Source organism: Bos mutus, chromosome 3, assembly GCF_027580195.1.
Source record: "Bos mutus isolate GX-2022 chromosome 3, NWIPB_WYAK_1.1, whole genome shotgun sequence".
NCBI lineage: Eukaryota > Metazoa > Chordata > Mammalia > Artiodactyla > Bovidae > Bos > Bos mutus.
The window spans coordinates 81,532,492-81,546,132 of NC_091619.1; the positions used below are offsets into that span (position 1 = coordinate 81,532,492).

At 38.1% G+C, this 13,641-nt stretch overlaps 1 protein-coding gene across 4 annotated transcripts in view; it reads right to left on the minus strand.

Annotated features, from left to right (window-relative positions):
• The window catches only part of PATJ (PATJ crumbs cell polarity complex component), a 387,741-nt gene that overhangs the window by 143,363 nt on the left and 230,737 nt on the right, over positions 1–13,641 (minus strand). For all 4 annotated transcript variants that reach the window (XM_070367927.1, XM_070367930.1, XM_070367929.1 and 1 more), the window contains exon 29: positions 4,351–4,442. In XM_070367927.1, coding sequence (XP_070224028.1) covers positions 4,351–4,442 — 92 coding nt within the window. The remainder of the gene's footprint in view (positions 1–4,350; positions 4,443–13,641) is intronic.

A 13,641-nucleotide genomic window follows, 5' to 3' on the forward strand; every position in this document is an offset into this window, starting at 1 on the left:
ATTCTCCTAAACCTGTAGCCAATTCCCATTCTTATCTCCCTTGTCAATAAATTTAAAAAAGAGTTACTCAGGTATAAAAGCCAAAATTCTCTGTATAATGTAAATGCACAGGGAATCAACAGTTTCAACAAAGGAAGGAAATACTGCCATATAGAAGCAATAATCAAAGAAATATAATTTATAAACATTGGTTTTTAAAGTAACATTATATAACACAAGGGCTTCTCAGGTAGTACTAGTGGTAACGAACCTGCCTGCCGATGCAGGAGACGTTAAGAGATGCAGGTTCAGTTCCTGGGTTGGGAAGATCCCCTGGAGAAGGAAAATAGCAACCCACTTCTGTATTCTTGCCTGGAAAATTCCATGGACAGAGAAGCCTGTAGCCATGGGCTACCGTCCATGGGTTCACAAAGAGTCGGTGACTGAAGTGACTCAGCACACAAAGCAAGTTATGCCATTTTAAAGAAAAGTATAATTGCATCTGTTGTACTGAGATGATTTAAGTGCTAACCTCTTGAAACCTGGTAACAAATCAGAACTTAATTGTTTCAGGATTTGGTTCCAAAATAGGCAAAACTATTCTTGTGACAATAGTCTGAAGGAGGTAATACATAGGCAGAGGTTGAAAGATGTACCTAAATGAGGGATGAACTAGTCAATCAGCCCAAAGAAGCAAGGATGCCATATTGCTTAGCACATAAATGCACAGGTTACCACACATGAATAGGACACCAAACTACCAAGCTACCCCTATTAGTGATGTACACAGCTAATGAACAATAAATTTTTTTCATTTAGATTTTCTTTCTTAACTCCTTAAGTGCTTTAAATTCTGTCCCTATTTAGTATTACTTAGTAAAATTTATTATATTATATTGACATGAGGATTCATTCATATTAATTAGGTTTCTCTTTATACATTCCTCCATTAATGAGCATTCTACTCCTTGTTAGAATATCAGGTCATTATTAAAAATAGACACAGAGAAGCACCAGCAGCAGTCTAGCAACAGCAGACAGGAAACTAAAAGACGTTTTAGGTAGGCTGTGTCCTCGTCTCTTATTCTAACATTTACTAGAAATGGTTGTATATAATGTCTGTAGCTATCTCTTCCAGTGCTTAACCATTATGATGTTAATTAGAGCATTCTTAAACTGTGAATGTGATTCACTCAAAAAATAGTCAAGATTCTGGAATTAGGCAACATACATATGAGAAGTGGTTCTCTTTTCCCCTCCTCTTTCTTTCACCCTAACTACTACTTTCCTTCTCTTTTACCTCCATCCTGCCTCCCTCCCACATTTTCTGCCATCATCACCATCATCTTCATCTCTATGGCAGCCATATATGTTGAGTCCATATTTCCAGGCAATTTACATGTACTAATACATTAGACAATTTATGAACTAGCTCAGGAAACTAATCAAGCTCAAACAGCTGTGATACCATGAGTGTATTTCAAGCCCAGGCTGAGTGAATTGATGGTTTCTTTTTTAATCACTAAGCCTGAGAGTTCAGTTTTGCTTTAGAAAAGAACTGATCACTTTAGATAAGAGTTCTTAGTCAAATGATTATTTCCTTCCCTATAGAAACGGAAGCATTAATTAATAAAATGCTGGCATGCAAATTACTAGATATGTATCTATTGAATCAAACAAAGGCTATGAGCAGAGGAACATCTTCCTTGCTTCAATTCAAGCTCTTTTTCCTTTAGACAGTCTAAAAGTAGATACAACAATAGATTGTTCAGAATCATGCCCATGTTATTTTTCTCCTTACAAAAGAAAATACAGAAAATCTTCTTAAATTGGGGAGAGGGACTAAACTATAAGGAGTTTTATAAAACTAACTTACTATGATTGTTGCATTTGGAGAATATATGATCTGGATTGCTCAGTAAGAGTTGAAAGGAAATTTATTCTTTAAAGCTTTCTGAATCCCCACTCTGTGCTAGACACAGTAATTTAATGACCATGCAAGAAAGGTTCATAATTAGATGACATATTGATTGTACCTTGATATTTGTAAATTGCTTAAAATCATGTCTAGAAAATAAGTATTCAGCAGCATCCTCAATCACGCTTACACCATTAATTGCTGAACAAATTTTTTCCTTGATTCTGATCCCTTCTGAACAGTCCAAAATTGAAACTACCAGACACTAAATTAATGGGACTTTATTACTATTATTAAAATTTTACTCAGCTTTCTCTTCTGTCTTCTAAATAACTTCAAATCATTTAATCTTTCTTTCTTGAAGCAGGGGGTTCTATTTCCCAACTACTTAATTGCATTAAATGATTTCCTTTGGATCCTATTCAATTCTCTTTTTGTTCCCTTTAAAATGGGATGAGTCAGCATGAGTATAAAGGCCCCACAGAAGACAAAGACATAACAATAATGTTAATCAGCAATAACATCCCTTGTGGCAGTCCACAAAGTGCCAAGCACTGATGTGCAAACACTCTTGAATGCTACGTAACATCTCATGTGATCCTCACACAGCTTTAAACCAAGTTTTCAAGCTTAAATGGCTTCAACTCTTTACTTGTATGGATTTCTATTGATGGACACTTTAAATTTTTGAGTCGCTGACCTTTTCTCAAGTCTGTTCATGTTTTCATCATCTAATTAAATTTGTAACCTCTGGCAATAGGAAGGGTAAAGGGACTGGTGTCTAACAGAACTCCAAGGTCAGTAAACCAAAGGAGACTGTCATTACGCAAATGGGGAGGAGGAAGGTTTCTCACCCTAGATACAAGAGCAACAAACCCTGGAAATCCAGAAAGTGCTAATGAACAGGATAAAAGGTCACTGCTGCTGCTGCTAAGTCGCTTCAGTCGTGTCCGACTCTGTGACCCCATAGACGGCAGCTCACCAGGCTCCCCCGTCCCTGGGATTCTCCAGGCAAGAACACTGGAGTGGGTTGCCATTTCCTTCTCCAATGCATGAAAGTGAAAAAGCGAAAGGGAAGTCGCTCAGTCGTGTCCGACTCTAGTGACCCCATGGACTGCAGCCTACCAGGCTCCTCCATTCACGGGATTTTCCAGGCAAGAGTACTGGAGTGGGTTGCCATTAATGTAGGACTGTTTCAGGAGCAAAGCAGCTATGCCTGTGAAGCTGAAGTGATGGCATAGGAAGGAATATTTCAATCATCTACACTAGTGTCCAAAACTGGGAATAAACACCTCTTAATCCCAGCTGTCTCCTGGGAACGGATGGATCTTACTAAAAAGTAACTACTGAGAAGAGGAAGAGTAATATTAATCATCGCCATCATAAGGACAGGTAACATTTCTTCAAGCCTTTACTCTCTCCTTGACACTGTGTTATTTCTAATTTTCAAAATACCACAGTGAATGACGTAAGTGCTTTATAATCCCCAGTTTATAGATAGTGACTGAGGCCCCAAAGGCAAAGAAACAGAGTGATAGTTAACATACAGTTACATCCTCCAAAAATAATTTGGATGTATCTGTCATTTCAGTAAAATTACATGGAATCAAACCTCATTCCATGTCTGATGGAGCAGTGATGGCTCCCACCAATGAGGGGTCTCAATTCTGACTCACTTATACCAAAAGGGCTCAGTCTGCTGGCAGATGAGGTGTGGGCAAATGTGGAGCCCCAAAAGGACTACACGACTCCAGACAGTAGAGCTCACATCTTCTCCCGTCTGTATTTCTCACCTGCCCTCTTAACATGAAGCTCCTAAAACTTCCCTGGGTTCTTTTTTTTTTCCTGCCTATCCTTTGATAAAGGCATTAATGAGAGAGCAAATGTACCAAATGTACCAAATGATGCTAATGGGAGGATGACAAGCTAGAATGTTCTATGATATTTAAAAAGAGGATAATCAGATCAAGGAAGAATTTTTCAAAATAGAAATACAAACATAAGCCTCAACTACCAGTTCTATCATGTGAACTGTACATAACAAGAACACCTCAGCATCAAAGCAATCTATACTTTGCTTGGGCTTCCATGGTGGCTCAGATGGTAAAGAATCTGCCTGCAATGCAGGAGACCTGGGTTTGATCCCTGCATCAGGAAGATTTCCTAGAAAAGGGAATGGCTACCCACTCTAGTACTCTTGCCTGGAGGATTCTATGAGCAGAGGAACCTGGCAGGTTACAGTTCACGGGTGTCACCAAGAGTTAGACACAAGACTTAGCACACGTTCTTTTCTTAAAGTGACAATTACAAAAGGAAAACTTATTTTTAGAACACAGTGATTGTTTTAAACAAACAAAAGGTAAAATAGTATTACATATTTTATGTATAAGATAAAATAATAACATCTCCAGAAGAGATCTTGAGTTTTAGGAAAACAGACATATCTGTCTTACCTGATGAAAACCAGCTTGACCTTTGGTGGGGCAGTCTTAATAATGGCAGATGCATTTTGGTGACTTCTTCCATATAGAATCTGATTGTTTATCTGTGGTGAAAAAACAAAATGTAATTGTGAAACTACAATATATATATTTCATGTGTATATATATATATATATGTATATACACACACACATGTATACAAGTATATGTGCATATACTTGGAATTAAACAATAAAGTTCCTTCATTTTTAAGTGGGTAGATGGAGGACTCTTTAATGCTAAAAATCTTGACATTCTTCATAGTACAAATTCAAACACTAATTCTAAGCAGCTACTAAAATCTCTTAAATTCAGAATTTTTGGCCTTTTTGCTAAACTTGACAGTAGTAGCTGAGCTAGATGCAAAAACTTTGTGATAGATATTTCATTTCCTACAGCTTTTCCAGACTCCTAAGAAATGCAGAAAACAGACCAAACTGTGGTATTCATCAGAGTTCTGGAGGGCCCATTAAACATGATTCTGTAAAGGAGTCAAGGTTATTACATAGCATAAATTGTGTTACTCCAGAGGATGTAAATACTATGACCCCTTTTTAAGTCAAATATTAGATCAACTGCACAGAATATTTTACAGGACCTAATGAATGAGATATCTGCTCTTATCCAAGATGAGGTGGGATTTTTTAACTTGACTGAATTCATCTAAATACTATCTGAAAACATTTATATTCTAAATTTCTTCACTCCAGATTTTCCCATTGCTAAGCTATGATGACAGCTACAATCAATCTTTTATTTTATTTCAACCATTTGATAATAGCTCACACAGTTTTCGCTTTTTCTCTCTTGTCTCTTCAATAAGTAGTGATCTATGTCATATTGTCTCTATTTAACTGAGGTCTTGACACCTTTTACTATTTAAGGGATAGTATAGTATACTATATAAGCAATGGTAAAAAAGGGATTTATGTTTTCTGTAATTAGCATCTAACTTGCCTGTCCTTGATGCCGCTGAACTGTTGCATCTGAAGACATTTGAAAAAGGTCTCATTTTTGTTCTAACAGCTGTTATGAGAAAGTAAACAGAAATTAACGCTTCAAAGGATGGAATGAAGATATAATATTTTTAACTACATAAAATGAAGCTCATCCATCACCTCAAAGTGGTAAAGCTGGGATTCATATGAAAGGCTGTGACAAAAACTAAACTTGAACCACTGCTTCATTATGTCTCTGATTTTGTCAGCTTTTATTCTTCACCAAGATAATCAGCATCCCAAAAAACTACTAATCACACTGTCATTTCTCTGTGTCTCAGTTTCTTCTTCTTTAAAACAAATCTAAGCATCTATTACATAAAATTATTGTGAGAATTAAATGAGATAATGTCTTTAAATTTTATTTACAGTAATCTTGGAGTGAAAAAGTTGGCTTAAAGCTCAACATTCAGAAAACTAAGATCATGGCATCTGGTCCCATCACTTCATGGCAAATAGACAGGGAAACAGTGGAAACAATGAGAGACTTTATTTTGGGGAGCTCCAAAATCACTGCAAGATGGTGATTGCAGTCATTAAAAGACGCTTACTCCTTGGAAGGAAAGTTATGACCAACCTAAAGAGCATATTAAAAAGCGGAGATATTACTTTTCCAACAAAGGTCCATCTAGTCAAGGCTATGGTTTTTCCAGTGGTCATGTATGGATGTGAGAGTTGGACTATAAAGAAAGCTTAGTGCTGAAGAATTGATGCTTTTGAACTGTGGTATTGGAGAAGACTCTTGAGAGTCCCTTGGACTGCAAGGAGATCCAACCAGTCAGTTCTAAAGGAAATCAGTCCTGAATATTCATTGGAAGGACTGATGCTAAAGCTGAAACTTCAACACTTTGGCCACCTGATGAGAAGAACTGACTCATTTGAAAAGACCCTGATGCTGGTAAAGATTGAGGGCAGGAGGAGAAGGGGACGACAGAGAATGAGATGGTTGGATGTCATCACCGACTCAACGGACATGAGTTTGGCTAGGCTCCGGGAGTTGGTGTTGGACAGGGAGGCCTGGCATGCTGCAGCTCATAGGGTCACAAAGAGTCGGACACAACTGAGCGACTGAACTGAACTGATATCCAACGAGTTTTTAACTTTTAAGCATTAAAACTACTCACCTTTTCTCTTAATGTGAAAATCGCTCAGTAGTGTCCTACTCTTTGCAACCCCATGGACTATACAGTCCAACCCAGGGATCAAATCCAGGTCTCCCCAATTGTAGGCGGATTCTTTACCAGCTGAGCCACCAGGAAAGCCCAAGAATACTGGAGTGGGTAGCCTATCCCTTCTCAAGTGGATCTTCCTGACCCAGGAATCAAACCAGGGTTTCCTGCATTGCAGGTGGATTCTTTACCAACTGAGCTATCAGGGATTAAGGTTTCTGTCTTTTTGATATGACATAATTTTAAAAATACCCAAACTCTGTATGGTACTCTGATGATGGATACATGCCATTATGGTGACTTAGTGGTAAAGAATTTGTCTGCCAGTGCTGGAAATACAGGAGATATAGGTTTGATCCCTGGGTCAGGAAGATCCCCTGAAGGAGGAAATGGCTACTCACTCTAGTATTCCTGCCCGGATAATCCAATGGAGAGAGGAGCCTAGCGGGCAACAGTCTACAGGATTAAAAAGAGGAAGACACAACTGAACGACTGAGCACACAGCACATAGAACATACAAGGGCTTCCCTGGTGGCTCAGTGGTAAAGAATCCGCTGCCAATGCAGGAGCCTCAGGCTTGATCCCTGGTTCAGGAAGATCCCCTGGAGAAGGAAATGGCAACCCACTCCAATATTCTTGCCTGGGAAATCCCAAGGACAGAGGAGCCTGGCGGGCTACAGTCCATGGGGTCACAAAAGAGTTGGACGTGACTTGGCAACCAAACAACAACGCCCAGAGTGAGCGCTAATGTAAACTATGAACTCTGAGTGATAACAATGGGTCAGTGTAGGTTCATCAACTGTAATGTATGCACCGCCCCAGAAGGGGATGTTGATCATGAGGGAAGCGGTGCAAGTGTGGGGGAAAGGGTTACACAGGAAATCTCTTTAATCTTCCTCTCAATTTGTCTGCTCTGAAAAAATAAAAAAAAATTTTTTGAGTGCCCACCATCCATATATTTTCTCTTAATACTTTCATGATTTTATTTTTCTTATATTTACATCTTCTTACCTAACTTAGCTATTAGAAAAATAAATAAGTCATGTAGTCATTAAGAGTAATGTGAAAAAACATGGTTAATGACATAAAAATATTCAAAATATATTAAGTGACAAAGCTTGGCTACAACATAGTATGTCTAGCATGATCATCTTTTTTGCTAACTATATTTCTTAATCTCTTTAACGGATAGTGAACTGAAATTAAGAAAGCTTAAATCACAATTTTAAATTGAGATGATGCCTGACCAGTGCCTGGCACTCTTCCCCACCGTGTCTGAACTCTGCTTTCAGAAAGTGTTTCGTAAACCATGACCTATGCAACGTTCCTGTCTTTGAACTCTGTGGCATGCGTGTGTGCTCAGTCGCTAAGCCATATCCAACTTTTTGTGGCCCCGTGGACTGTAGCCCACCAGACTCCTCTGTCCATGAGATTTCCCAGCAAGAATATTGGTGTGGGTTGCCATTTCCTTCTCCAAGGGATCTTCAAGACCAGGGAATGAACCTGTGCCTCCTGCATCGGCAGGCAGGTCCTTTATCACTGAGCCACCAGAGAAGCCCAAATTCTATGGCACTAGGTTTAAAAAATTTCTCTTATTACACTTGTACTGCACCCACATGGTAAAGCCAACCACTGTCAGGTAGAGAGCATCGGCGCCGGCACACGACAGTAACTGAACAGCGCTAAACTCCTTGAGGGTAAGAACCTGCATCCCCCTCTATGTATTCCCCAGCTTTCACACATAGCTTACAGTGGCGGCTCAGTGAGGATGCACTGACTCACAGATCCCTGAGTGAAAGGAACACTTTCATTACTCAGCTGCTGGTATGCTGTCTCTGAGGTGGGCTCTAACCCTCAACACAATTGACGTTTAAAAAAAAAAATTTTTTTTATTAGCAAAAACTTGAGCAAATAGAAAATTGAGCTGTTTCATGTTTATGTATATGCCTTTTTTTTTTAGTTGCGATTCTCCATTTTGATAGAATAGAACTCATGGCACTATTATTCTAAGAAGGAAAAATCACAGCCCAAACGAAGGAACCAAGTCATTAATTTTAATTTACCTAAGCGTAAATCTGAAGTTGTATGTCTTTCATGGTGCTGTTTCTGAATATTCAGAGGCCCTGGCAGTAGAACAGCAAGGCAGCTTGCTTGCTGGCGATGTTTTTCCAGTGCCAACAACTGTGGCATTTACTGCTAAGGCAGCTGCTCCCTGCCAATGTTCAGGGGCCTCTGGAGAGACTCTGCTACTCAGTGGAAAACTGGGAACAGAATGGGAAACTGAAGATAGAGTGAAACTTGATTTTACAGGATTAAATGTAAAAAGAAAATGCAGATCTTTGGATAAAAAAAATCCAAGACAAAGCCTCTTTCTGGCTTCACAAATTACACATTAGCAGTCCTCTGAGTTTCAGGAGAGGAAGATCTCTTTTGTGTTCTCTAGATCTTATTGTTTAGAAAGCAACTTCACTATGTAAATAAAAGGTATACAGCTTCCAACAACATAAGTGACCTTTATATTTCCTTATCTCTAAGGAAACACACTCCAGAGAAAATTCAGTAAGTAATTAGAAAGAATATGATGCATTTTATGCAAATTAACTTTAGGTTGTCACTTATCCTGTTTCTGAGAAGCTGCTGTTTTCTGTTGTTTAAACAATAGATAAAGAGTATCTTCCAAGTATAGCGCAGACAGGAAAGAAAGCATTTTACACCTCCTGGAAGGTTTTCAGGTTAATTCTAATTATTAATAGCTACCAGTCACTGAGTGCTTACTCTGTGCCAAACTCTGTGCCGCAAAGCTCTTGATGCACGGGTTCGCAGTTAAATCTTAGAAGGGCTGGGTGTTATGTACTTTCATCAGATGATGAAACTGGCATCCAAGAGCTTGATTTAAATATTAGTTGAAAACCCTGTATTCCTAAGGCACATCTAGAGGTCATATCATTTGTATGGTGCACATAAAACTCAGCTGATTTCTAAAGTCATCTTTGTAAAGGTGTCTATTAAATAAACTCTGAGCTGGACACCTACCATCTTAGGTCCTGGAATTTTGATATAGACAAGTTAGAATTGAATCTGCCTGCCGATGCAGGGGACGCAGTTTCAATCCTTAGGTCAGGAAGATCCCCTGGAGGAGGAAATAGCAATCCACTCCAGTACTCTTACCTGGAGAATCCCATGGACAGAGATTGATGGGATATAGTTCATGGGGGCACAGAGAGTTGGGCATGACAGCACACACGTGATACAGCGCAACACAAGTCAGAATCGAGCATTTTATCAAAGTGCATAGAGGTAGGGCCTGGAAACTCTGTTAGGCTTTTGAAATCCCTAATGCAGTATGTAGTTCCGTAAGACTGTACCTTTCTTCTTGTGTAAACAAGCTGCACCCTGAACAATAATATATGCTTACTACAACTTTTTCATTATAGAAATAAACAAACATTGACCACCTTTTAAACTTTTTTCTAACCCAAGCCAAAGGAAAACAATTAAAATATTTCATCCTTTCAGAATGTAAGTGATCATTCAGATTATCTAGAAATTGGAAAAGATATTATTTTCCATTTACTTCCAGTAAACTGAGAAGTAGAGAAACTAAGTGCTTTCCCAAAGTTTCTCCTTTCAAAAGTGACTCAATGATATATGGAAAGAATAATAAATTATTTAGATATATCTTTATTTTTGATACTATCTAATAATGGTAGAAAGAACTCTCCTTAGTACTGACTTGGTATTCCAACTGCCTCTAAATAATCTATTTATTATGTTAAAATCTGAGATGTACAACTCTTGCATTCAAGGGTAACCATATTTTAAAATCTGGGACAATCCAATTTATACATATTGTTCCCACTATTTATAGTGTGCCTTCTCTCAAATGTAACCCAGTTTGGATGATAAATAATTTTTCCCACATTCAATCAGCCATGACTATTGGAAGTATATTTTATGCCACTTCATCTTGATTTCCATATTACTACGTGAGAAAGCCAGACCAGACTGGGGATGTAGTAGAGATTTGGGGGGTTGTTGACAGCATACAACCACTTTTCTTTAGAAGGGATGGTCCTTCAAACCTTCCCATCACGAACACCACCCATCATGATTGACAGTCAAGTTAGTATTGCTTGTCATGCCACTTCAGGCTAAAACTGGGAGACATATGACACAGGCCTGGACCATCAGGATTCTCTCCTCTGAGAGGTGTTTAAACTAGGGCTAAACCACACGCAACAATTCTCTATTTCTCTTTTAGCCTCATGTAGCCATATTATGCCACATGGATAAAGGGAGAGGAAAAGCCATCACCTTCTAAGGCCCCCAGGCATCCTGATCTTCAGGTTCTAGGAGGGACACACATACCATTCCAAAAAATTCCCCTTCTTTGAGTTAAATTGTCTTGAGCTAATTTCTGTTCTTTACCAATGAAAAGTCTCTACCAATACACTATCAGAGACTTCATTAATTTATACATCCAAGTGTGACTCTATCTCCTAGTCCTAAACTCTTTCAGACACACAGTAATTTACCTTGGCATTCAGAAGGGAAAAAAAGACAAAGGAAAAGGCTTTCTGTATAAATGAGATTTTCATACTCTTGACCTATAATTCTGTTTTTTTCATCTGTGTTTGTCTTTCCTAATTACTGGGTGTGTGCATGTTCAATCATTCAGTCATGTCCAACTCTTTGTGACCCAATGGGCTACATATAGCCCACCAGACTCCTCTGTCCATGGAACTTTCTAGGCAAGAATACTGGAACAGGTTGCCATTCCTATTCCAGGGGATCTTCCTGACTCAGGGATTGAGCCCATGTCTCCTGTGTCTCCTGCATTGGGAGGCAGATTCTTTACCACTGCATCCCCTGGGAAGCCCTCTGACTACTGACAAAAGGCCTTTCTGAAATCCTCCACAGGGTCAGTAACTTCTATCTCAGTTCCATTATCCTTGGTCCCAGAATGACACAAATACTTTATCATAGCTCATCTTCCAAGGTTCTGAACTTTCAGCTGAATGAAATGGCATTCAGGAAAAACTTAACAATGTTCTAGATACTGAAAACAATAGCCCCAAATAAGAAACATCTGTATTTGTAAAACTTATAAATAGTATAAAAAGCCTGAACAAACTTTTTTTTGGCCAACAAGGACATAATAGGTTTTCATTTTGATCCATACTTTCCATCACGAGCTGGTTTCTGCTACTATAGCTGAGCCGGGGGAGGGGGCGGTCAAGGGGGAAGAGGAGTGGTGGTGAACACTAATTTCAGGTAAACTGTCTATATTTAGATACTAGAGATCGAATACTTAATTGTAATATTTCATGTGTAGTTTATAGAAGAAGTAGAATTAGGGTTAATCCAGCAACAATTCAGCAAAAATAAACAGAAATCCTTTTGTTATACTACATAAACTTTCACTTTAGAGGTCCTTAATGAGATTTGTTTCAATAAAATTATTCAAAAATATCATGAAGAGATAGGTTTCAATTACTCAATTTTCCATAATTAAATTGAACATGAATATAAATTTATACTGGAGAGTAAGTAGCTCAATTAAGTCTATTCAAAAATGTAGCAAATTGGAAGTAAAAGTTAATTAGCTTTGATTTCTAAGCTTAGATTAGAAATATTAATTATATAAAAATTAAAATTTAGTTCAAGCAACAGGTTTGCCTGAGGTTTGAATATCATGTTAAAATATACTCAACAACACACCCTTTACCCATGCTTTTATTAAGTAGTATGATTTATTATGAATAGTAATAAATTATTACAATTGAGTTATAAGTCAGGTAACTGAAATTGCTGATGAAATCTGAGAGTCCTCCCTAATTCACTTTTAAATATATTCTAAACTTTACATTTGCAAACATTATCTATAGGTTAACTTTTTTCTTTAATAAACACTCTTATTGACTTTAACATAGATGTAGAAAACAAACAAATCCTAAGTGTTCATAACTTGATGGGTCTTCTTATGGTTTAATTTTTGATCTAGCACTTCCACTTTTAAGAATTTATCCCCAAAAGATTAAAGACAAAGATGTCAAAATACTTATCAGGACCATAATTTATAATAGGAAAAACTAGACATTCATCAACAAAAGGTTTATTATATTTGTCTTCATACATCAATAAATGGAGGTAAAGTGTCATTAAAAGGAGGTAAAGGAGAATGCTGCTGCTGCTGTTAAGTCGCTTCAGTTGTGTCCGACTCTGTGAGACCCCATAGACGGCAGCCCACCACCAGGCTCCCCCGTCCCTGGGATTCTCCAGGCAAGGACACTGGAGCAGGCTGCCATTTCCTTCTCCAATGCATGAAAGTGAAAAGTGAAAGTGAAGTCGCTCAGTTGTGTCTGACTCTTCACGACCCCATGGACTGCAGCCCACCAGGCTCCTCCGTCCAGACAAGAGTACTGGAGTGGGGTGCCATTGCCTTCTCCAAAAGGAGAATGATACAGATCTAAATCCATTGCCATATAAAGATAACTTTATAAAGTGAATATGACCAAACACAATGTAACCTATTTGTCATATTATTTTTGTTTATGTAAAAATTTCTGTCCAAGTCTGAAGAAAGCTCTGTAAGGATCTCAACTGTCAATGATGATGGTATCTTTGACTGGTGGGATTTAAGGTGATAGCCAGTGTTTTTATATTGATATTTTATAACTACTTTGTAACAATACCACTTATAAGTGCTCACAACATATAAAGCACATACACTACACATGCATATACACACATACACACATGCCTTAAATACATTCTTTCACACAAATCAATAGAGAAATGCATTACTACCTCATTTTACAGGTGGAGAAATTGAGACTTAATGAGTTTTAGGAACCTGACCACAGTATTTAGAGCCAAATCTGTTTGAGTCTAAAAGCCTGTCCTATTAATAATTAGAAACCACTCCTAAAAGTATGGAGATAGGGGGTAAAAGTCAGAGGATAAGCAACTTTTCCTGTCTATTTTTTAAAACTTTTGATTTTGTATTGGGATATAGCCGATTGATTAACAATGCTGTGATAGTTTCAAGTGAACAGTGAAGGGACTCAGCCATACATACAAATGTATCCATTCTC